The sequence below is a fragment of the Salvelinus namaycush genome, chromosome 20 (genome assembly GCF_016432855.1).
Source record: "Salvelinus namaycush isolate Seneca chromosome 20, SaNama_1.0, whole genome shotgun sequence".
Lineage (NCBI taxonomy): Eukaryota > Metazoa > Chordata > Actinopteri > Salmoniformes > Salmonidae > Salvelinus > Salvelinus namaycush.
The window spans coordinates 45,074,416-45,100,817 of NC_052326.1; the positions used below are offsets into that span (position 1 = coordinate 45,074,416).

The 26,402-nt window shown below is 47.2% G+C and overlaps 1 protein-coding gene across 1 annotated transcript; it reads right to left on the minus strand.

The window, feature by feature from the left end:
* Positions 1-3,118: 3,118 nt before the first annotated feature.
* Positions 3,119-3,931, minus strand: LOC120064841 (CD209 antigen-like protein E). The gene has a single exon (XM_039015435.1). It carries the CDS (start codon positions 3,929-3,931, stop codon positions 3,119-3,121), a length of 813 nt encoding a protein of 270 aa, XP_038871363.1.
* Between the last annotated feature and the right edge of the window lie 22,471 nt (positions 3,932-26,402).

The following is a 26,402-nucleotide window of genomic DNA, read 5'->3' on the forward strand; positions in this document are numbered from 1 at the left end:
TCACACCAGCCTTCGCTTTGGCTCCCCCTCCTGTCCAGCTCAGGCGTTCTGCGTTATTTTGCACTTTGGGTTTCGTTCCGCTTTTATATATATATATAGTGCTTTAATAAACTCAGTTCTAAACCTGCGACTGCCTCCTGCCTATTTACATGCTATGTGTTGTGGACTTCACCGAACAAATGTGTAGTTGAATTTTTTTCTGCTTTAGTGCCTTATTGTCTCAGCCTTAGGGCTATATCACGATGGCAAGGCATATGAACTAACAGGTTATAGAGCAATTTTCTATCATTGTCTGTGCAATCGCCATTTTCTATCACTCTCTGTGATTTTATCTGACGGACTCAGTGCTTTAAAATCAGAGCTGTAGAATGTTTCTGGGACTTAACATACCGTATGTGTTACTAGCCACCAATGAACACGAAACTGTCTTACCAGGAAGACTATGAATAACAAGGTGTGTTAACCTGTCTAGGACTGGCTCGCCAACAGCCAATGAAATTGCAGGGCGCCAAATTCAATCAACAGAAATCTCATAATTCAATTTTCTCAAACATACAAGTATTAGACACCATTTTAACGATACAATTATCGTTAATCCAACCACAGTGTCCGATTTCAAAAAAGCTTTTCGGCGGAAGCAGAACATATCAAAATCAAATCAAATCAAATCAAATTTTATTTGTCACATACACATGGTTAGCAGATGTTAATGCGAGTGTAGCGAAATGCTTGTGCTTCTAGTTCCGACAATGCAGTAATAACCAACAAGTAATCTAACCTAACAATTCCACAACTACTACCTTATACACACAAGTGTAAAGGGATAAAGAATATGTACATAAAGATATATGAATGAGTGATGGTACAGAACGGCATAGGCAAGATGCAGTAGATGGTATAGAGTACAGTATATACATATGAGATGAGTAATGTAGGGTATGTAAACATAAAGTGGCATAGTTTAAAGTGGCTAGTGATACATGTATTACATAAAGATGGCAAGATGCAGTAGATGATATAGAGTACAGTATATACATATACATATGAGATGAGTAATGTAGGGTATGTAAACATTATATTAAGTGGCATTGTTTAAAGTGGCTAGTGGTACATTTTTACATAATTTCCATCAATTCCCATTATTAAAGTGGCTGGAGTTGAGTCAGTATGTTGGCAGCGGCCGCTAAATGTTAGTGGTGGCTGTTTAACAGTCTGATGGCCTTGAGATAGAAGCTGTTTTTCAGTCTCTCGGTCCCTGCTTTGATGCTCCTGTACTGACCTCGCCTTCTGGATGATAGCGGGGTGAACAGGCAGTGGCTTGGGTGGTTGTTATTATGTTAGGTCAGCAACTAGTCACAGAAAGCATACAGCGATTTTCCAATCAAAGAGAGGAGTCACAAAAAGCTGAAATATTGATCAAATTAATCACTAACCTTTGATATTCTTCATCAGATGACACTCCCGGGACAACATGTTACACAATACATGTATGTTTTGTTCGATGAAGTTCATATTTACATCCAAAAACCTCAGTTTACATTTGGCTTTGCGTCCAAAACATCCCGTGAATTTGCACAGAGCCACATCAAATCACAGAAATACTCATAATAAACATTAATAAAAGATACAAGTGTTATTCACAGATTTAAAGATATACTTCTCCTTAATGCAACCGCTGTGTCAGATTTCAAAAAAACTTTACGAAAAAAGCAAACCATGCAATAATCTGAATACGGCGCTCAGAGACCAACACAACCCAAGAAGATATCCGCCATGTTGGAGTCAACATAAGTCAGAAATAGCATTATAAATATTCACTTACCTTTGATGATCTTCGTCAGAATGCACTCCCAGGAATCCCAGTTCCACAATAAATATTTGATTTGTTCCATAACGTTCATTATTTATGTCCAAATACCTCCTTTTGTTAGCGCGTTTGGTAAACAAATCCAAACTCACCACGCGCGTGCAAGTCCAGCGGAAAGTACAAAAAGTTATATTACAAGGTCGTAGAAACATGTCAAACTAAGTATATAATCAATCTATAGGATGTTTTTAACATAAATCTTCAATAATGTTCCAACCGGAGAATTCCTTTGTCTTTAGAAAAGCAAATGGAACGGGAGCTACCTCTCATGTGAATGTGCGTGACCAGCTCGTGGCTGCTGGCAGACCTCTGATCATTCCCCCCTCATTCGGCCCCACTTCACAGTAGAAGCATCAGACAAGGTTCTAAAGACTGTTGACATCTAGTGGAAGCCTTGGGAAGTGCAACATGACCCATATCCCACTGTATCTTCAATAGGGGCTGAGTTGAAAAACGACCAACCTCAGATTTCCCACTTCCTGGTTGGATTTTTTCTCAGGTTTTTGCCTGCCATATGAGTTCTGTTATACTCACAGACATCATTCAAACAGTTTTAGGTACTTACGAGTGTTTTCTATCCAAATCTACTAATACTATGCATATATTAGCAACTGGGACTGAGTAGCAGGCCGTTTACGCTGGGCACGCTTTTCATCCAAACGTGAAAATGCTGCCCCCTATCCATAAGATGTTTTAACGGCTGTTGATAAGTTTTACGTGCACGTCTTGCAAAATGGTCTCAAAACAAAAGTGTCATCTCACATCTTTATTCTCAGCTGTCTTTTAAAATCTGTTTCCTCTTTCTTTTGTGATAGTGTTTGTACTTTCCTTCGTGATAGTGTTTGTACTATTTGTAACACTTCATTTGAAATAAAGACACTGAATATTTACTGAACTAGACTATTGAGGAACTTTATTCTGTTGTAGAAAAGGATTAGGAAGTTGAAGTCAGATGTATTGATAGTAAAGAGAGGGTATGCTGAGAATGGAGATGTCCACTACTTACTAGATAACGTTTTTGAAGCAGTTTTTTTTTAAAGAAAAGCATCCATACTGAATGTGTGAAAACATTTATTGAAATATTTTTATTTTTAAGATGTCTCTCCAAGAGATATTTAAGTGTTACCAAATACATACAACTTAGAAAATCGTTCTAAATGAAAAGGAAAACTTAAGCACTGGTATGTTAAACTGGAAATAAATGTGACAGAGGCATAATTTGCTGTATTAGCTATTTTGGTTACAGTTCAGTTACAGGAATGCAGTTTTCTCACATATCCAAAAGTGCAATTCGTTGCACGGTGCATCATGCCAGCCGTTGTCTGTGGTAGAAAGATCGGACCATCGCGCAGCACAATCCTCCTCCATTCCGTTCTGATTATTAGGCTGTTCCTTGCCCCAGTACCCTGTGGTCAGTGCTGTGCTGTCCACCCACTTCCAGATCCCCTCTTCAACTCGGTCAGTCAGACCAATCCAGAACGTCTCCTTATTCAATCCATGGATAAATACATATTCCTCTCTGCTGTTTATTACCACCAGATCTGCTCCTCTACTCAGACAGTCCTCTCTGCTCCCCTCCCAGGTTTTCTTCTCAGTAGAGGTCAAGTAAAAACTGGACTTGTAATACCTCCATCCCTGTTGTGTGTCTTGTTCTACCACCGAGAGCTTTGCTTGAAGATCGTCTCTTTCAACCTGGAGCTGGTCCCTGTCTTTAGTCATGGTTTTGTACTTGGTCTGCAACTGGTCCTGTTCAGCTGAGGAGTTGGTTTTATAAACTAAGATGTTCTCTTCAGAACTGCCCATCACTCCATTATAATAGACAAACAAGCCTATGATCCCAGACAGTAGGAGAACACACAGCAGCCCCAGACACACTGCAGCATCTCTGGTGGATCTCCTCTCTGAGCTCTCAGTACCTGGGTTCGTAGCCAGTGGTCTACTCTTTGTGAAGACGTCCTTTGTCTTGCTTCTGGAGTCATGAGAATTGATGATCTCATAATTGGTATAAAGATCCTCAACATTGTCATTATCAAACTCTACATTGGCATAGATTTCATTAGACATCACAATTGTCAATAACAGTTTCTGGGATTGTACCTGACAGACTCTGTACTCTAGTTTCAAGCGGTACAGTGTGTCTGAGACTTAACATATGAACAGGAAAGTGTAATATCAGGAAGACTATAAATAGCAATGTTTGTGCAGTCAAACAGAAGTGTGACTTTCTTCAGATGTCTTGTGTGACTTCTCTGTTGTCTGTTAATATCGGATTCCTGTATTCTGTTGTAGTAATGGACTGAGATGTTGTAAATGCATGTGCTCTTGTAATTCATTGCTGTATGATTGTCTTGCTCCTTCCAGAGTTATTTTTAAAGCTTCAAAATAACTGACAGTAGTCCAAGTCAGTTGTCTCTATAACAGTATTTGCCATCGATCTAGTTTATGTTTGAGTTGTTGATATCACTTTATCTACTTTAACTATCATCAGCGTATATGATATGTGAAAAAGCTCTGACGAAGGCCAAAAAGCTAACAAGTAAGCTTAAATAAAAAAACGTATACTAGCAAGAGCAGTCTACGGGTTTCGCATTGTTGCACCTGTAACAAGATAACTCGGATGTGAGAGTGCTTGTTTTAATTGTATATCTGACACTTATTTTAAGTTCTGTGGGGAATGGGGAAATTGGGAAAATCGAGAGGCCCTCCAAACCAGCTGGTTGTAATTAAAACATTACTCTTCTCAATTAAAATCCATTCATCCGATGGTGATGGTATGCTTTGGGCATTCGCTGTTGTCCCTATTAAAAAGTGTCGGAGATGAGTCCTTCATCAGCCATAACAATCACAGTGTTGCACGTTGAATGTTGAGTAAGTACCAGGGCCTTCATTGAAATGCAGGGTAGCTGGCTACTACTGCTCTGGAGCAGCTAAAACAGTTGTTGGCTGGCTGCAGATGTTGTGCGCAGGGCGCGCTATTAATCTAAATCAGTCGGTGCCAAATTAGCTTCACCGCAGTGAGCAAAACCACTACGTTCAAGAGAACTGGTTACAGATAAGGGATGAGATACAGATACAGATGCTGTCACGTTCCTGACCTGTTTTCCTTTGTTTTGTATTTATTTTAGTTGGTCAGGGCGTGAGTTGGGTGGGTTGTCTAGGGTTGATTTTCTATGTTGGGATTTTGTGTTCGGCCTGGTATGATTCTCAGAGACAGGTGTCAATCGTTGTCCCTGATTGAGAATCATACTAAGGCAGCCTGGGTTTCACTTGTGTTTTGTGGGTGTTTGTTCCTGTGGAGGTTTTGTTGCCACACAGGACGGTTTCGGTTTTGTCACGTTGGTTGTTTTTGTATTTTGAAGTGTTTTGTTGATTTTCATTAAAAGAATGAACACTAACCACTCTGCGTTTTGGTCCCCACCTTCTGTCAGCGAGGACAGCCGTAACAGATACAGACATGTATAGTAGCACGCATAGTAAAAATGTAGTGCTGCAATTTATTGCCGTTGTCGACAAAGGTACAGATAGGCTAGACTAAAAGTTAAGGAGTCATGTAAAGCTTCAGACACAAGTGCTGTTACTATCGTTTATCATCTCAAACCCCAGATATTTGACGTGTCTTGGCAAGTCACATTTAAAATGTCTGTCTCGTGGCCTGAGTGAGTGGGTGTCAGAGCTATAAGTTCCACCCCAATGATAGGCTATTGATATGCTGGGTAATTAAAATGAATTGACCTGTGAAATGAACGTGGCCTTCAGCAGGCCTGAAATGGATGGATGAGATTGAAATGCTCATAATATGGAATGAGAGAGTGAATAGATGAGGGATAGTGAAGTGATTATGGAAAGGTTGGCAGGTAACGTAGCTCTTAAGAACAATGTGTCAGTAACCAAAAGGTCGCTGGTTTGAATCCCCGAACCGACTAGGTGAAAAATGTGTCCATGTGCGCTTGAGCAAGGCACTTTACACTAATTGCTCCTGTAAGTCGCTCTGGATAAGTGTGTCTGCTAAATTATTAAAATGTGTAAATGGTTATGGAAAAGTAATTAACTCTCCTGTAGTCATGCTGCCAATCAATCCAAGATGTATACAATTTTAGAAACACAGTATATCAGTATACCGTTGAATATGGTGTGAACCCAGCTTCTGTAATATTTGCTGTAACATCTTGATGTCTATTTGTGAATACACTGTATATGTTCAACAGATATTCTCTGTTGATTTGAAAGATTTACCAAAGTAACGCATGAAATCAAGCTCAACAAAACTCTATTCAGGTATGATTTGAAATTGAGCTACTTGGTTATGTAACGGAATTCTGTGTCTTGAGGGGAGAAACACACAGGTTTCTGCTGCTTCTCCACTAAGGTTAACATTGTGCTTGAACATCCATCTCTGTTTCCTATTGCAATTTATGGGCCGAATGCAGTAAGCTAACACACACACACACACACACACACACACACACACACACACACACACACACACACAGGAGAGCAATTATTTTTACACTACAGTGGAGACCTCCCAGAGAGTTGGACCAGAGACTTAGGCTGCCCATATGATTGATGCTCTGTAGTTGAAGAAGAACAAATGAACTTTCTATATTTGTTGCAGGACCCAATACTGTTCTCTGTCTCCCAGGTATACGAGACAATGGGAAAGCAGCCTGGTGGCTAGGCTAAGCTATTGGCATGTCATGCACAGAGACTTCATGACATTGACAGAGAACCCACTCCTTTTTCTGACCCCCGGCTGGATCTTTGCATCTTCTCTTGCTGTTTAATTAGTTCCTGTGCTGAGGGGAGGTGGTTTATTACTAGTTTATTACATGGTTTCATTAGAAATAGTGACACTTAGTTATATGCCACCTATGCAGAGGCATTAGACAGCCCTAATTCAACAGTGGCCCTTTTATTGCAACGCACCGCACTAGGAGGCTATTTAAAAATTATGCATTAACCAGTCAGGACCTTGAAGTACACATCAAATGACTGTGTTATAGACCAGTGTTAGTTGCACTGTTGAATGTGAACAGTGTGAAAAACATTAACATGCATTTCAATTACGTTAATCATACAAACATGTCAGGTATATCCTAGGTCAGAGATAATCAACTAGATTCAGCCGTGGGCCAATTGTTCTCTTGAGCGGATGGTCAGGGGGCTGGAACATAATTATGGACCCAACAATAGTTTGTTGAAGCTCATTGGTTGAACAACATACCAGATTTTCTAACTGTGTCATTAGCAATTGAGTTTTAACCTCTCAGGGATAGGCGTCCAGTTAGCGGGACAACTTCCGGTGAAACTGGAGGGCGTTGTCACGCCCTGGCCTTAGTATTATTTGTTTTATTTATTATTTTAGTTAGGTCAGGGTGTGACATGGGGTATGTGTGTATTTTGGGGTATTATATGGTAGAGGGGGTGTTGGTTGTAGTTTATGGTTTTGTGTTGAGTGTATGTATCTAGCTGTGTCTATGGGTGTGTAGTTTTCTAGGAAAGTCTATGGTGGCCGGAATGGGTTCTCAATTAGAGACAGCTGATTTCTGTTGTCTCTAATTGGGAGCCATATTTAAGGCTGCCATGGGCTTTAGCTATTTGTGGGTGTTTGTTTCCTGTGTCAGTGTTTGGGCCACACAGGACTGTTTGAGGTTAGTCACGTTTGTTGTTTTGTATTTTGTAGTGTTTTCTTGTTATTTACATTAAACATGTACAATTACCAATCCGCATCTTGGTCCGATCCATGCTCCTCCTCGTCTGAGGAGGAGAACGACATTGACAGCCGTTACAGAAACACCCACCAAACCAGGACCAAGCGGATTGGAGAAGGACGGCAAGAACCAAAGCAATGGAGAGATGAGGAATGGACTTGGGAGGAGATCCTAGACGGTAAAGGACCCTGGGCACAGCCAGTGGAGTGTCGCCGCCCCAAAGCGGAGCTGGAGGCAGCGAAAGCGGAGAGGCGGCATTATGAGGCGCTTGCAAGGCACAGGGGCTGGAAACCCGAGAGGCTCACCCAAAAATTTCTTGGGGGGGGGGCTAAGGGGTAGTGTGGCGAAGCCGGGTTGGTTACCTGAGCCAACTCCCCGGGCTAACCGTGGAGTGAGAGGGCGTCGTACTGGTCAGACACCGTGTTATGCGGTAAAGCGCACGGTGTCCCCAGTACGCGTGCTTAGCCCAGTGCGGGCTATTCCACCTTGCCGCACTGGGAGGGCTAGGTTGGGCATCGAGCCGGATGTCATGAAGCCGGCCCAACGTATCTGGCCTCCAGTACGTCTCCTCGGGCCGGTGTACATGGCACCAGCCTTACAGGTGGTGTCCCCGGTTCGCCTGCATAGCCCAGTGCGGGCTATTCCACCTCGCCGCACTGGCAGGGCTACGGGGACCATCCAACCTGGTAAGGTTGGAGAGGCTCGGTGCTCATGAGCGCGTGTCCTCCTTCACGGTCCGGTATATCCGGCGCCACCTTCCCGCCCCAGCCCAGTACCACCAGTGCCTACACCACGCACCAGGCTTCCAGTGCATCTCCAGAGCCCTGTTCCTCCTCCCCGCACTCGCCCTGAGGTGCGTGCCCTCAGCCCGGTACCTCCAGTTCCGGCACCACGCATCAGGCCTATTGTGCGTCTCAGCCGGCCAGAGTCTGCCGTCTGCCCAGCGGTGCCTGAACTGCCCGTCTGCCCAGCGGTGCCTGAACTGCCCGGCTGCCCAACGCCGTCTGAGCCATCTGTCTGCCCAGCGCCGTCTGAGCCATCCGTCTGCCCAACGCCGTCTGAGCCATCCGTCTGCCCAACGCCGTCTGAGCCATCCGTCTGCCCAACGCCGTCTGAGCCATCCGTCTGCCCAACGCCGTCTGAGCCATCCGTCTGCCCAACGCCGTCTGAGCCATCTGTCTGCCCAACGCCGTCTGAGCCATCTGTCTGCCCAACGCCGTCTGAGCCATCTGTCTGCCCAACGCCGTCTGAGCCATCTGTCTGCCCAACGCCGTCTGAGCCATCTGTCTGCCCAACGCCGTCTGAGCCATCTGTCTGCCCAACGCCGTCTGAGCCATCTGTCTGCCCAACGCCGTCTGAGCCATCCGTCTGCCCAACGCCGTCTGAGCCATCCGTCTGCCCAGCGCCGTCTGAGCCATCCGTCTGCCCAGCGCCGTCTGAGCCATCCGTCTGCCCAGCGCCGTCTGAGCCATCCGTCTGCCACGAGCCATTAGAGCCGCCCGTCTGTCCCGAGCCGTTAGAGCCGTCCGTCAGTCAGGAGCCGCTAGAGCCGTCCGTCAGTCAGGAGCTGCCAGAGCCGCCAGCCAGTCAGGAGCTGCCAGAGCCGCCAGCCAGTCAGGAGCTGCCAGAGCCGCCAGCCAGTCAGGAGCTGCCAGAGACGCCAGCCAGTCAGGAGCTGCCAGAGACGCCAGCCAGTCAGGAGCTGCCAGAGACGCCAGCCAGTCAGGAGCTGCCAGAGACGCCAGCCAGTCAGGAGCTGCCAGAGACGCCAGCCAGTCAGGAGCTGCCAGAGACGCCAGCCAGTCAGGAGCTGCCAGAGACGCCAGCCAGTCAGGAGCTGTCAGAGCTGCCCTACAGTCAGGAGCTGTCAGAGCTGCCCTACAGTCATGAGCTGCCCTACAGTCATGAGCTGCCCTACAGTCAGGAGCTGCCCTACAGTCAGGAGCTGCCACTCAGTCCGGAGCTGCCACCCAGCCCGGACCTGCCGGAGCCCCTCAGCCCGGACCTGCCGGAGCCCCTCAGCCCGGACCTGCCGGAGCCCCTCAGCCCGGACCTGCCGGAGCCCCTCAGCCCGGACCTGCCGGAGCCCCTCAGCCAGGACCTGCCGGAGCCCCTCAGCCAGGACCTGCCGGAGCCCCTCAGCCAGGACCTGCCGGAGCCCCTCAGCCAGGACCTGCCGGAGTCCCTCAGCCAGGACCTGCCGGAGTCCCTCAGCCAGGACCTGCCGGAGTCCCTCAGCCAGGACCTGCCGGAGTCCCTCAGCCAGGACCTGCCGGAGTCCCTCAGCCAGGACCTGCCGGAGTCCCTCAGCCAGGACCTGCCGGAGTCCCTCAGCCAGGACCTGCCGGAGTCCCTCAGCCAGGACCTGCCGGAGTCCCTCAGCCAGGACCTGCCAGAGTCCCTCAGCCAGGACCTGCCAGAGTCCCTCAGCCAGGACCTGCCAGAGTCCCTCAGCCAGGACCTGCCAGAGTCCCTCAGCCAGGACCTGCCAGAGTCCCTCAGCCAGGACCTGCCAGAGTCCCTCAGCCAGGACCTGCCGCCCCTTATCCCGGTGCTGCCCCTTATCCCGGTGCTGCCCCTTATCCCGGTGCTGCCCCTTATCCCGGTGCTGCCCCTTATCCCGGTGCTGCCCCTTATGACTATGGTGGGGTGGGGACCACGACCAGTGCCGGAGCCGCCGCCGTGGAAGGAAGCCCACCCAGACCCTCCCCTAGACTAGGTGCTGGTGCGCCCGGAGTTCGCACCTTAAGGGGGGGGTTATGTCACGCCCTGGCCTTAGTATTATTTGTTTTATTTATTATTTTAGTTAGGTCAGGGTGTGACATGGGGTATGTGTGTATTTTGGGGTATTATATGGTAGAGGGGGTGTTGGTTGTAGTTTATGGTTTTGTGTTGAGTGTATGTATCTAGCTGTGTCTATGGGTGTGTAGTTTTCTAGGAAAGTCTATGGTGGCCGGAATGGGTTCTCAATTAGAGACAGCTGATTTCTGTTGTCTCTAATTGGGAGCCATATTTAAGGCTGCCATGGGCTTTAGCTATTTGTGGGTGTTTGTTTCCTGTGTCAGTGTTTGGGCCACACAGGACTGTTTGAGGTTAGTCACGTTTGTTGTTTTGTATTTTGTAGTGTTTTCTTGTTATTTACATTAAACATGTACAATTACCAATCCGCATCTTGGTCCGATCCATGCTCCTCCTCGTCTGAGGAGGAGAACGACATTGACAGCCGTTACAGAAACACCCACCAAACCAGGACCAAGCGGATTGGAGAAGGACGGCAAGAACCAAAGCAATGGAGAGATGAGGAATGGACTTGGGAGGAGATCCTAGACGGTAAAGGACCCTGGGCACAGCCAGTGGAGTGTCGCCGCCCCAAAGCGGAGCTGGAGGCAGCGAAAGCGGAGAGGCGGCATTATGAGGCGCTTGCAAGGCACAGTGGCTGGAAACCCGAGAGGCTCACCCAAAAATTTCTTGGGGGGGGGGCTAAGGGGTAGTGTGGCGAAGCCGGGTTGGTTACCTGAGCCAACTCCCCGGGCTAACCGTGGAGTGAGAGGGCGTCGTACTGGTCAGACACCGTGTTATGCGGTAAAGCGCACGGTGTCCCCAGTACGCGTGCTTAGCCCAGTGCGGGCTATTCCACCTTGCCGCACTGGGAGGGCTAGGTTGGGCATCGAGCCGGATGTCATGAAGCCGGCCCAACGTATCTGGCCTCCAGTACGTCTCCTCGGGCCGGTGTACATGGCACCAGCCTTACAGGTGGTGTCCCCGGTTCGCCTGCATAGCCCAGTGCGGGCTATTCCACCTCGCCGCACTGGCAGGGCTACGGGGACCATCCAACCTGGTAAGGTTGGAGAGGCTCGGTGCTCATGAGCGCGTGTCCTCCTTCACGGTCCGGTATATCCGGCGCCACCTTCCCGCCCCAGCCCAGTACCACCAGTGCCTACACCACGCACCAGGCTTCCAGTGCATCTCCAGAGCCCTGTTCCTCCTCCCCGCACTCGCCCTGAGGTGCGTGCCCTCAGCCCGGTACCTCCAGTTCCGGCACCACGCATCAGGCCTATTGTGCGTCTCAGCCGGCCAGAGTCTGCCGTCTGCCCAGCGGTGCCTGAACTGCCCGTCTGCCCAGCGGTGCCTGAACTGCCCGGCTGCCCAACGCCGTCTGAGCCATCTGTCTGCCCAGCGCCGTCTGAGCCATCCGTCTGCCCAACGCCGTCTGAGCCATCCGTCTGCCCAACGCCGTCTGAGCCATCCGTCTGCCCAACGCCGTCTGAGCCATCCGTCTGCCCAACGCCGTCTGAGCCATCCGTCTGCCCAACGCCGTCTGAGCCATCTGTCTGCCCAACGCCGTCTGAGCCATCTGTCTGCCCAACGCCGTCTGAGCCATCTGTCTGCCCAACGCCGTCTGAGCCATCTGTCTGCCCAACGCCGTCTGAGCCATCCGTCTGCCCAGCGCCGTCTGAGCCATCCGTCTGCCCAGCGCCGTCTGAGCCATCCGTCTGCCCAGCGCCGTCTGAGCCATCCGTCTGCCACGAGCCATTAGAGCCGCCCGTCTGTCCCGAGCCGTTAGAGCCGTCCGTCAGTCAGGAGCCGCTAGAGCCGTCCGTCAGTCAGGAGCTGCCAGAGCCGCCAGCCAGTCAGGAGCTGCCAGAGCCGCCAGCCAGTCAGGAGCTGCCAGAGCCGCCAGCCAGTCAGGAGCTGCCAGAGCCGCCAGCCAGTCAGGAGCTGCCAGAGACGCCAGCCAGTCAGGAGCTGCCAGAGACGCCAGCCAGTCAGGAGCTGCCAGAGACGCCAGCCAGTCAGGAGCTGCCAGAGACGCCAGCCAGTCAGGAGCTGCCAGAGACGCCAGCCAGTCAGGAGCTGTCAGAGCTGCCCTACAGTCAGGAGCTGTCAGAGCTGCCCTACAGTCATGAGCTGCCCTACAGTCAGGAGCTGCCCTACAGTCAGGAGCTGCCACTCAGTCCGGAGCTGCCACCCAGCCCGGACCTGCCGGAGCCCCTCAGCCCGGACCTGCCGGAGCCCCTCAGCCAGGACCTGCCGGAGCCCCTCAGCCAGGACCTGCCGGAGCCCCTCAGCCAGGACCTGCCGGAGCCCCTCAGCCAGGACCTGCCGGAGCCCCTCAGCCAGGACCTGCCGGAGCCCCTCAGCCAGGACCTGCCGGAGCCCCTCAGCCAGGACCTGCCGGAGCCCCTCAGCCAGGACCTGCCGGAGCCCCTCAGCCAGGACCTGCCGGAGCCCCTCAGCCAGGACCTGCCGGAGCCCCTCAGCCAGGACCTGCCGGAGTCCCCTCAGCCAGGACCTGCCGGAGTCCCTCAGCCAGGACCTGCCGGAGTCCCTCAGCCAGGACCTGCCGGAGTCCCTCAGCCAGGACCTGCCGGAGTCCCTCAGCCAGGACCTGCCGGAGTCCCTCAGCCAGGACCTGCCGGAGTCCCTCAGCCAGGACCTGCCGGAGTCCCTCAGCCAGGACCTGCCGGAGTCCCTCAGCCAGGACCTGCCAGAGTCCCTCAGCCAGGACCTGCCAGAGTCCCTCAGCCAGGACCTGCCAGAGTCCCTCAGCCAGGACCTGCCAGAGTCCCTCAGCCAGGACCTGCCAGAGTCCCTCAGCCAGGACCTGCCAGAGTCCCTCAGCCAGGACCTGCCAGAGTCCCTCAGCCAGGACCTGCCAGAGTCCCTCAGCCAGGACCTGCCAGAGTCCCTCAGCCAGGACCTGCCAGAGTCCCTCAGCCAGGACCTGCCAGAGTCCCTCAGCCAGGACCTGCCAGAGTCCCTCAGCCAGGACCTGCCAGAGTCCCTCAGCCAGGACCTGCCAGAGTCCCTCAGCCAGGACCTGCCGCCCCTTATCCCGGTGCTGCCCCTTATCCCGGTGCTGCCCCTTATCCCGGTGCTGCCCCTTATCCCGGTGCTGCCCCTTATCCCGGTGCTGCCCCTTATCCCGGTGCTGCCCCTTATGACTATGGTGGGGTGGGGACCACGACCAGTGCCGGAGCCGCCGCCGTGGAAGGAAGCCCACCCAGACCCTCCCCTAGACTAGGTGCTGGTGCGCCCGGAGTTCGCACCTTAAGGGGGGGGTTATGTCACGCCCTGGCCTTAGTATTATTTGTTTTATTTATTATTTTAGTTAGGTCAGGGTGTGACATGGGGTATGTGTGTATTTTGGGGTATTATATGGTAGAGGGGGTGTTGGTTGTAGTTTATGGTTTTGTGTTGAGTGTATGTATCTAGCTGTGTCTATGGGTGTGTAGTTTTCTAGGAAAGTCTATGGTGGCCGGAATGGGTTCTCAATTAGAGACAGCTGATTTCTGTTGTCTCTAATTGGGAGCCATATTTAAGGCTGCCATGGGCTTTAGCTATTTGTGGGTGTTTGTTTCCTGTGTCAGTGTTTGGGCCACACAGGACTGTTTGAGGTTAGTCACGTTTGTTGTTTTGTATTTTGTAGTGTTTTCTTGTTATTTACATTAAACATGTACAATTACCAATCCGCATCTTGGTCCGATCCATGCTCCTCCTCGTCTGAGGAGGAGAACGACATTGACAGCCGTTACAGGCGTGCAATTCAAATAAGTAATCATAAAAATTATGGATATTAAACATTTAGGTACATACAAGTGTCTTATATCAGTTGAAAGCTTAAATTCTTGTTAATCTAACTGCATGGTCCGATTTACAGTAGCCATTACAGCGAAAGCATGCCATGCGATTGTTTGAGGACAGCGCCCCACATCAAAATATTTTTCCACCAGCACAGATTTCATAAATTCACAAATAGCGATTAAATATTCACTTACTTTTTGAAAATCTTCCTCTGATTTGTCATCCAAAGGGTCCCAGCTATAACATGTAGTGTCATATTGTTAGATAAAATCTTTCTTTATATCCCAAAATGTTTAGTTGGCGCCATCGATTTGAGTAATCCACTCGTTCATGCAGAGAAAGGAATCCGAAAGTCTACCCATAAACTTTGTTTCAACAAGTCAAAATACGTTTCTGTCTACTCCTCAGATACCCTAAAATGTAATCAAACTATAATATTTCTTACGGAAAGAAGTATGTTCAATAGGAAAATGATTTAAGCAGGTGCATCTTGTCTTCATCGCGCACCCAAACACGAATGTCCAAGACTGTGTCCCTGTACTAAAACTGATATTTCATATTCATTTTGGAAGTTACAAGCCTGAAACCTTGAACATATACTGCTGACACCCTGTGGAAGCCAAAGGAATTGCATCATGGTAGCTAGAATTCAGTATGCCACTATACTTTCCATTGTAAGAGCATGGTCTCAAAAAAGAAAAATCCAGTTCGTTTTTCTTTGGATTTTCTCCTACCATATCTATTGTGTTATAGTCGCCTACGTTATTTTAACATTTCTACAAACTTCAAAGTGTTTTGTTTCCAATGGTAGCAATTATATGCATATCCTGGCTTCAGGGCCTGAGTTTACTTTGGGCACGTCAGTCAGGCGGAAATTGAGATAAAAGGGGCTTTTAAGACAATTTTTTGTGCCTACTTAGCTCAAATTCTAGACGTCGACAAGACTATTGCGTCCATTAATATATAACATTTTTATTTAACCTTTACTTAACTTGGCAAGTCAGTTAAGAACAAATTCTTATTTACAATGACGGCCTACCAAAAGGCAAAAGACTTCCTGTGGGGACTGGGGCTGGGATCAAAAAAATATATAAGACAAAACACACATCACGACAAGAGAGACAACACTACATAAAGAGAGACCTAAGACAACAACATAGCATAGGAGCAACACATGACAACACAGCATAGGAGCAACACCACAAGACAACAACATAGTAGCAATACAACATGGCAGCAAGTGACCATTGGACTTAAAAAATGCCGGATTGACAAAATGTGTAGGTGCAACAACATGCTCTCACATGCACATTTCCATCGACTAAAAAACAACAATGTGCTAACATATTTTTTAGCCGAAGCTGAGTGTTCTAACACTTGGTCAGTTGCTTGGCAACAATACAGCTGCTTGCACCTCGCTGCCAGTCAGAAGTGTATGCAAACAAACCTAGGACACTGTATGCAAGCTGAGGTTAATCAATAAATGCAAGCATATATTTTGATTAGCTAACGTAAACTCACCACATTCCGTACAAATGTGCGCAACCGCGACATTCAAACGAGGCTACAAAGAAAACTAATGGGACTGTAGCAACTGTGTTGACTTCAAAATCTGGGGTGTGAACTACGTTTGTATTCAAGCGTTGATCGACATAGTAATGGCTCTATAATATTGGAGAAAAGTTGAAAAAACTGACCCTCCGTTACATCGTGACGTGTCATGCCGTAACGTACAGCACGCATAAAGCAACTATTTCTGTCTTACAATCTCTCTCCACCAGGTGTAGCACTTCTCTCATCGTTTAAAAACTAGAAATGGACAGTAAGGGGGGGATACCTAGTCATATTTTGCGTCGTCACTGTAAGTGATCACGACTCTCAAAAAAACTATTTACTTCTGAAGATCACTTTAGCACCGTCCTAAAAACCAGATTCAAATTCGACACAAAGCTTCAAATAGTTATGTAATCACACATTATATAAACTCTTTATAGTGTTTTATTTACATTTTAGAGACGATAAGGTGATAAGTTGGACAGATCGAGTGAAAAAAAGCAATTTTCCCACACAACATCTCTCCTTCTCACTATCACGCATTAGTTTCGCTTCCCCAACCGCCATTTAAAAAAAGACCCGACGGGGCTCATTGCCTGCTTGAATCATGCAGAAACGGGCAGCGTTTAGGTCATGTCATTTATTTTGTTGGAAAGGGGAGAAAGTGTGCTTTACAATGGTATTGCCATTACAGTTGATCTGGAAGTATTACGTTTTGGGGGCGCTAAAGTAAGGTCAATTGGACGGACCAAGGCGATGTACAAAAGTGAGTGAGTAACCTGAGCTAACGTAAGACTGTAACGTTAGCTTATGGGTATGCCCAGCATTCTGCCCTCACAAAGTGTAAGCTACATAGCTTGGCAGACAGTTTACAAGCTTCCAATAAAGAATCAGGAGGCATTGGTACCATTAAGAATCTTTAGTAAAATATATTTTGTTTGCAAAACTGTAACAGATACAGAAAGGAGAAAATGTATGAGAAAAAGTCCCTATTTACATTCACACAATCTAAGTGTCCATATATCTTAATAAATACGTTTTAGCTCTGTCACAAGAGATATCTGAACACTTAAAATAGCTTGATACATCCAAAAACCAAAGAAGCTAAATTCCGTCACGAAACGATAGATAGCATGCTAACACATAATGTTAAGTGAATGAGCACAATTAGTCAGTTAAGAACACATTCTTATTTACAATGACAGCCTACCGGGGAACAGTGGATTAACTGCCTTGTTGTAACGATCGTCTAAGGGAGGAGACCAAAACGCAGCGTGGTAAGTGCTCATGCCTTTTAATGAGGAGTGAACACTATGACAAAAATAACAAAGTGATAAACAAAAATCGAACACGAAACAGTTCTGTCTGGTACAGACACAAAGACAGAAAACAACTACCCACAAAACAAAGGTGGGAAAAGGATACCTAAGTATGGTTCTCAATCAGAGACAACGAAAGACAGCTGCCTCTGATTGAGAACCACACCCGGCCAAACACACAGAAATAAAAAACATAGAACACAAAACATAGAATGCCCACCCCAACTCACGCCCTGACCAAACCAAAATATAGACATAAAAAGGATCTCTAAGGTCAGGGCGTGACACTTGTTCAGGTGCAGAATGACAGATTTTTACCTTGTCAGCTCAAGGATTCGATCCAGCAAACCTTTCAAGTTACTGGCCCAACGCTCTAACCACTACCTGCCACCCCTGTTCACATTCAACAGTTATTCTAAAAAACTAGAATAAACATGTAAAAAATATATATATTCTGGAAACACAATTTGAATTAGCAAAAGCATGTTCTAATAACTCAAAACTACTTACAGACTTATCTTTAACCAAGGCCTAGTAAGACGGAAAAGTAGGGCTTGTCTCTCGGATTGTTCTGACAGGAAATAGCTCTGAACCGAAAGTTAGCAAATTAACAGTACCCATATTCGCCACTAGATGACAACATAGGACAATATAATACTTTGTACAGCTATCAGAACAGCCAGTATATCATACTTTCTTACACAAGACATAACTAGTTAGCTAATGTTACGTTTAAAACCAACACATTTTGGGAAACCCACCACGGTAATCACGTTAATTTGCATTGCACAGATCAAACTAAGGTAACGTTAAGACGAGGTAGCTAGATTTCAGACAGGACAAACACTGCAGTGACCTACGCTACATTTCTTTCAACTAAGAACAACCAAGACCACAACACAAATCATAGCCAAGAAAATTAATTGCTTTGTTAAACTTCTTATGGCTGAGATCCCGCTAACGGGATTGATATGACAACAGCCAGTGAAAGTGCAGGGCACCAAATTCAAACAACAGAAATCTCATAATTAAGATTCCTCAAACATACAAGTATTTTACACCATTTTAAAGATACACTTCTTGTTAATCCCACCACAGTGTCCGATTTCAAATAGGCTTTACGTTGAAAGCACCACAAACGATTATGTTAGGTCAGTACCTAGTCACAGAAAAACACATCCATTTTTCCAGCCAAAGAGAGTAGTCACAAAAAGCAGAAATAGAGATAAATTAATCACTAACCTTTGATGATCTTCATCAGATGACATTCATAGGACTTCATGTTACACAATACATGCATGTTTTGTTTGATAAAGTTCATATTTATATCAAAAAATCTCAGTATATATTGGCGCGTTATGATCAGTAGTTCCAGAAACATCCGGTGATTTTGCAGAGAGCCACATCAATTTACAGAAATACTCATCATAAATGTTGATGAAAATACAAGTGTTATACATGGAACTTTAGATAAACTTCTCCTTAAATTGTTTAACTTGGGTCAAAGGTTTCGGGTAGCCTTCCACAAGCTTCCCTCAATAAGTTGGGTGAGTTTTGGCCCATTCCTCCTGACAGAGCTGGTGTAACGGAGTCAGGTTTGTAGGCCTCCTTGCTCGCATACGCTTTTTCAGTTCTGCCCACACATTTTCTATAGGATTAAGGTCAGGGCTTTGTGATGGCCACTCCAATACCTTGACTTTGTTGTCCTTAAGCCATTTTGCCACAACTTTGGAAGTTTGCTTGGGGTCATTGTCCATTTGGAAGACCCATTTGGGACCAAGCTTTAACTTCCTGACTGATATCTTGAGATGTTGCTTCAATATATCCACAAAATCTTCCCTCCTCATGATGCCATCTATTTTGTGAAGTGCCCCAGTCCCTCCTGCAGCAAAGCACCCCCAAAACATGATGCTGCCTCCCCCGTGCTTCACAGTTGGGATGGTGTTTTTCGGGCTTGCAAGCCTCCCCCTTTTTCCTACAAACATAACGATTCTATTTTTGTTCTATTAGACCAGAGGACATTTCTCCAAAAAGTACGATCTTCGTCCCCATGTGCAGTTGCAAACCATAGTCTGGATTTTTATGGAGGTTTTGGAGCAGTGGCTTCTTCCTTGATGAGCGGTCTTTCATGTTATGTCGATATCGGATACGTTTTACTGTGGAAATAGATACTTTTGTACCTGTTTCCTCCAGCAACTTCACAAGATCCGTTGCTGTCGTTCTGGGATTGATTCGCACTTTTCACACCAAAGTACATTCATCTCTAGGAGACAGAACGCGTCTCCTTCCTGAGCGGTGTGACGGCTGTGTGGTCACATGGTGTTTATACTTGCGTACTATTGTTTGTACAGATGCATTACCTTCAGGCGTTTGGAAATTGCTCCCAAAGATGAACCAGACTTGTGCAGGTCTACCGTTTTTTGGGGGGCTGATTTCTTTTGATTTTCCCATGATGTCAAGCAAAGAGGCACTGAGTTTGAAGGTAGGCCTTGAAATACATCCACAGGTACACCTCCAATTGACAAAAATTATGTCAATTAGCCTATCAGAAGCTTCTAAAGCCATGACATCATTTTCTGGAATTTTATAAGCTGTTTAAAGGCACAGACAACTTAGTGTATGTAAACTTCTGATAGGTAGAACTCAAGGTAGAACTCTTTTGGGTTCCATGTAGAACCCTCTGGGGAAAGTTCTACATGGAACCCAATAGGGTTCTTCAAAGGGTTCCCCTATGGGGACAGCCGAAGAACCCATTTAAGTTCTTGATAAGTTTAAGTTTCTAAGAGTGTAGTTGAGATTAATGCTTTCAGGATCATTGCCTTGAATAGACGTCGCTTATTCCAATTCACCTTCATCAGAGCGAAAATAATGGTTCATTCCAAATTAGCATCTTGATCACATTAGCTGAAGGTCAAAATGGCTGCTGTGTCTGTTGTGGAATGTATGGTGGCAACCAGTCAGCTGGTCACCTGACCTATTCACATTCAATTCTTATTACTAAGTGAGTTGACCTTTTGTTCTATGAATAGTGATTATTAGCATTTAGCCTTAAAAGCGCTACCTCTGTAGCATGACATTACTCCTTTCGAAAGGATAATGAAATTAACCTTTGGAAGTGATAGTAATTATGTTCAAAGGGCAACTGATATAAGGCACAAAATGGGCCTGCAATTATACAGTATGGGGAAAAGTGTTAACTGTGTCATTATATTTACATGGGTAGGCAATAGTATACAGCACTTCTTCATGGCATGATGCTTGAAAATGAGTATGTGTAGGCCTCATTTGAACCACAGCTTCACTGGAATGCATCACTTATTATCGTTGTTAACTAAATGTAAATTACTTTAGCTCGCTAGTTAACCATTAGGCTAACTGTGGGGCGAAACAATACACTTACATAGTTTTTTATTAAATTATGCGGCTGCTAGGCTATATTGCCACATTTCTTCTCGCAATACCTCAGCTGTTCAACTTTAGTGGGTACATCTAGGCTAAGCTCCTTTACTAGCCTTTAAAGGTAACATATTAAAATTGTGGGTGATAGAACTCCGTTTTCCCCCGATTCCCTGCCTCCACGGACACTTAGTGCCATTGTGCTTTTATGTTAGGGTTCTCCATCTCTGTTCATTTCAGGCCATGGAACTGCAACTAATTCAGACACCATTTTCTTGGCCACATTTTTCAATTATACACCGTCAATAAAAGTAGTGTGTGATCACATGTGTGTAAGGTGATATGAATGTTGGGATGTTAATTTATGGCAGAAGGCTCTATTACTGAAGGGTTTTTACAGTTCCATTTGTTATTTAGCTCGTTGTTGATTAAGCAGTTCATATCTTTAAATACAAATAGGGAGAGCAAGACTAAGGCCATTTCTGGAAACAGCTTCTTTATACCATTATGATGAGAGATTCATTGGGAGAAGCGACAACATGAAAACAATGACTATGCCACTGTTGACATCACCTCCATATTCGTCGATGTAGATGCTGTCGAAGTCATTGATAGTTTACTGTTATCAAAATATTGGTTATTAATTTCACTTAAATGCCTCAAATATTATATTTGCTTGTAGGTTAAAGAAAGGTTGCAATGGTTGAATAAAGAACAAGGAAATTGAAAAGTTCAACATAATCCATTGACATTCAAAAGGCTACGGTAACAACGGTCCCCCCTGTCCACACAACGGGTCTGACACCCACCTGAGTTCAGATCAGATTGAAAAAGGCGCGGGCCCATAAGGCTCCACACTGTCCGTGACTTCACAGCTGTCCTCAGATTTACTTCCCAGTGTGCTAAAAAAAGAACACACTAGTTTTTACAATCTAAATTGAAAACCGCTGGAGGGGAAAATAGTGTGGTGGCAGCCAGCGGGGGAGGTGTCGATGGTGGAGGGGTCGTAAAGCGGAGCGTGGCGGGACGCTGTGTCGACACTCATCAGGGAGAAATGATTACCTCTATTAAATGAGAACTTTGAAGAGAGGTGGGTGAGGTTAACATCCCATTCCCCCCACGCCTCTTCACCACAACAGACAGGCACACAGCATCAACCTTTCACCCCAACACACATGCATACAGCATTAACCTTTCACCCCAACACATACGCACACGGCATCAACCTTTCACCCCAATATACACACAAACGGCATCAACCTTTCACCCCCACTGGACACCGTGCCTGGACTGGGCACTGGCGCAGAGGAAGGCTCCGGCCTTGGAGCTGGACTGGACACCGTGCCTGGACTGGGCACCGGCGCAGAGGAAGGCTCATGCCCTGGAGCGGAACTGGACACTGTGCCTGGACTGGGCATCGGCGCAGAGGAAGGCTCCTGCCCTGGAGTGGGACTGGACACCGTGCCTGGACTTGGCATCGGCGCAGATGGCACCGGACTGGTGACACGCACTTCAGGGAGAGTGCGGGGAGCTGGCACAGGACGTACCGGACTGGGGAGACGCACTGGAGGCCTGGTGCGTGGAGCCGGCACAGGTGGCACCGGACTGGTGACACGCACTTCAGGGAGAGTGCGGGGAGCTGGCACAGGACTTACCGGACTGGGGAGGCGTACTGGAGGCCTGGTGCGTGGAGCCGGCACAGGTAGCACCGGACTGGTGACACGCACTTCAGGGCTAGTGCGGAGAGCTGGCACAGTATGTACCGGACTGGGGAAGCGCACTGGAGGCCAGGTGCGTGGAGCCGGCACAGGTGGCACCGGACTGGTGACACGCAATTCAGGAAGGGTGCGGAGAGCTGTCACAGGACTCACCAGACTGCTGACAGGCTCCTCAGGTCGGATGCCGTGCAGAACACACCTACATAGCATTTCTCTCATCTCTCTCTCTCTCCCAACTTCTCCATCGCCTCCCTGACGGTCTCTGGCTCTTCAGGGTGAGTACGGGGAGCTGGCACAGATGGCACCGCACAGATGACCCGCTCTTCCACTCTCTGCTGCTCCGCCGACCGTCGTAGCTGTCCTTCCTCCTTCCTTGGTGTCTCCTTCCAAGGAAGGGTCTCACAACCTCCCATAATTTCTTCCCAGGTCCAAAACTCCTTTACCTCCGTCACACGCTGCTTGGTCCTTGCTTGGTGGGATATTCTGTCACATTCGTAATAAGGACGGGACCAAGGCGCAGAGTGTGTTGAGTTCCACATCTTTATTTGCAGTGAAACTTCTATAAAAAAATAAATAAAAAAAAACAAGCAACGAAACATAACCTCAGTGGTGCTACAAGCACATACACAAACAATGTCCCACAAACACAGGTGGGAAAAATGGCTACCTAAATATGGTCCCCAATTAGAGGCAACTATTACCAGCTGCCTCTAATTGGGAACCATACAAAACACCAACATAGAAATATTGAGCTAGAACACCCCCTAGTCACGCCCTGACCTACTACACCATAGAGAACCAAGGGCTCTCTATGGTCAGGGCGTAACAATTGTATGCTCCAAAAAATGGGGAAATTATATAATTTTATACTAATACAATTGCTTAGAGATTTTTTTTTTTTTAACAAGTAATACAAAAATTGCTAAAATATATGTGCCAGAATTATTATCAATGCTGTTTTCAAATCTTGTGAGGATAACGGGACGTAGCCTTTGTCTATAATGTTTTATGAGATTGGAGAAAACATTGGGAGGTGTCCCCAGGACAAGTGGAAGTAAAACAACTCCATATTATCAAAGATTCACCACCATATTTTAGAGTAGGTATGAGGTTATTTTCTAAGTATACAGTGCCTTGGAAAGTATTTAGACCCCTTGACTTTTTCCACATTTTGTTACGTTACAGTCTTATTCTAAAATAGATATTTTTTCTCTCATCATTCTGCACACAATACCCAATAATGACAAAGTAAAAACAGGTTTTTAGATACTTTTGGTAATTTATTATAAACAAAAAACTGAAATACCACATATACATAAGTATTCAGACTCTTTACTCAGTACGTTGTTGAAGCACCTTTGGCAGCGATTACAGCCTCGAGTCTTCTTGGGTATGACGCTACAAGCTTGCCACCACTGTATTTGGGGAGTTTCTCCCAGTCTTCTCTGCAGATCCTCTCAAGCTCTGTCAGGTTGGATGGGGAGCGTCGCTGCACAGCTATTTTTAGGTCTCTACGGAGAAATCAAATCAAATTTATTTGTCACATACACATGGTTAGCAGATGTTAATGCGAGTGTAGTGAAATGCTTGTGCTTCTAGTTCCGACCATGCAGTAATATCTAACAAGTAATCTAACCTAACAATTTCACAACAACTACCTTATAGTTAAAGGAATGAATAAGAATATGTAAATAAAAATATATGAATGAGCGATGGCCGAACGGCATAGGCAAGATGCAGTAGATGGTATAGAGTACAGTATATACATATGAGATGAGTAATGTAGGGTATGTAAACATTATACACTGCTCAAAAAAATAAAGGGAACACTTAAACAACACAATGTAACTCCAAGTCAATCACACTTCTGTGAAATCAAACTGTCCACTTAGGAAGCAACACTGATTGACAATAAATTTCACATGCTGTTGTGCAAATTTAAATAGACAAAAGGTGGAAATTATAGGCAATTAGCAAGACACCCACAATAAAGGAGTGGTTCTGCAGGTGGTGACCACAGACCACTTCTCAGTTCCTATGCTTCCTGGCTGATGTTTTGGTCACTTTTGAATGCTGGCGGTGCTTTCACTCTAGTGGTAGCATGAGACGGAGTCTTCAACCCACACAAGTGGCTCAGGTAGTGCAGCTCATCCAGGATGGCACATCAATGCGAGCTGTGGCAAGAAGGTTTGCTGTGTCTGTCAGCGTAGTGTCCAGAGCATGGAGGCGCTACCAGGAGACAGGCCAGTACATCAGGAGACGTGGAGGAGGCCGTAGGAGGGCAACAACCCAGCAGCAGGACCGCTACCTCCGCCTTTGTGCAAGGAGGAGCAGGTGGAGCACTGCCAGAGCCCTGCAAAATGACCTCCAGCAGGCCACAAATGTGCATGTGTCTGCTCAAACGGTTAGAAACAGACTCCATGAGGGTGGTATGAGGGCCCGACGTCCACAGGTGGGGGTTGTGCTTACAGCCCAACACCGTGCAGGACGTTTGGCATTTGCCAGAGAACACCAAGATTGGCAAATTCGCCACTGGCGCCCTGTGCTCTTCACAGATGAAAGCAGGTTCACACTGAGCACATGAGCACGTGACAGACGTGACAGAGTCTGGAGACGCCGTGGAGAACGTTCTGCTGCCTGCAACATCCTCCAGCATGACCGGTTTGGCGGTGGGTCAGTCATGGTGTGGGGTGGCATTTCTTTGGGGGGCCGCACAGCCCTCCATGTGCTCGCCAGAGGTAGCCTGACTGCCATTAGGTACCGAGATGAGATCCTCAGACCCCTTGTGAGACCATATGCTGGTGCGGTTGGCCCTGGGTTCCTCCTAATGCAAGACAATGCTAGACCTCATGTGGCTGGAGTGTGTCAGCAGTTCCTGCAAGAGGAAGGCATTGATGCTATGGACTGGCCCGCCCGTTCCCCAGACCTGAATCCAATTGAGCACATCTGGGACATCATGTCTCGCTCCATCCACCAACGCCACGTTGCACCACAGACTGTCCAGGAGTTGGCAGATGCTTTAGTCCAGGTCTGGGAGGAGATCCCTCAGGAGACCATCCGCCACCTCATCAGGAGCATGCCCAGGCGTTGTAGGGAGGTCATACAGGCACGTGGAGGCCACACACACTACTGAGCCTCATTTTGACTTGTTTTAAAGGACATTACATCAAAGTTGGATCAGCCTGTAGTGTGGTTTTCCACTTTAATTTTGAGTGTGACTCCAAATCCAGACCTCCATGGGTTGATAAATTTGATTTCCATTGATCATTTTTGTGTGATTTTGTTGTCAGCACATTCAACTATGTAAAGAAAAAAGTATTTAATAAGAATATTTCATTCATTCAGATCTAGGATGTGTTATTTTAGTGTTCCCTTTATTTTTTTGAGCAGTGTATAAAGTGGCATTGTTTAAAGTGGCTAGTGATACATTTATTACATCAATATATTCATTACTAAAGTGGCTAGAGATGAGCCAGTATGTTGGCAGCAGCCGCTCAATGTTTGTGATGGCTGTTTAACAGTCTGATGGCCTTGAGATAGAAGCTGTTTTTCAGTCTCTCGGTTCCCGCTTTGATGCACCTGTACTGACCTCGCCTTCTGGATGATAGCGGGGTGAACAGGCAGTGGCTCGGGTGGTTGTTGTCCTTGATGACCTTTTTGGCCTTCCTGTGACATCGGGTGGCGTAGGTGTCCTGGAGGGCAGGTAGTTTGCCCCCGGTGATGCGTTGTGCAGACCTCACTACCCTCTGGAGAGCCTTACGGTAGTGGGCGGAGCAGTTGTCGGTCGCGGGCCATGCGTCCTCTGAAATACGACCCTTCCAAGCCGCACTACCTCTTGACACACTGCTCGCTTACCCCGGAAGCTAGCTGCACCAATGTGTTGGAGGAAACATTGTCCAGCTGGCGACCAAAGTCAGCTTGCAGGTGCCCGGCCCGTCACGAGGAGCCGTTAGAGTGCGATAAGACAAGGAAATCCCTGCCGGCCAAACCTTCCCCTAACCCAGAAGACGCTGGGCCATTTGTGCGCCGCCTCATGGGTCTCCCAGTCACGGCCAGTGTGACAGCCTGCGATCAAACTTGGGTCTGTAGTGACGCCTCAAGTACTGCAAGGCAGTGTCTTAGACCACTGCGTGTCTCGGGAGGCCCCTGTTTACATAATTTTAATAGCAAGACACTGTAAAGTCCATTATCCCTCTGAAGAGTATGAATTAAGGTTTGAATCCTAAGCAACCTGCCTACACATAGTTTGAAG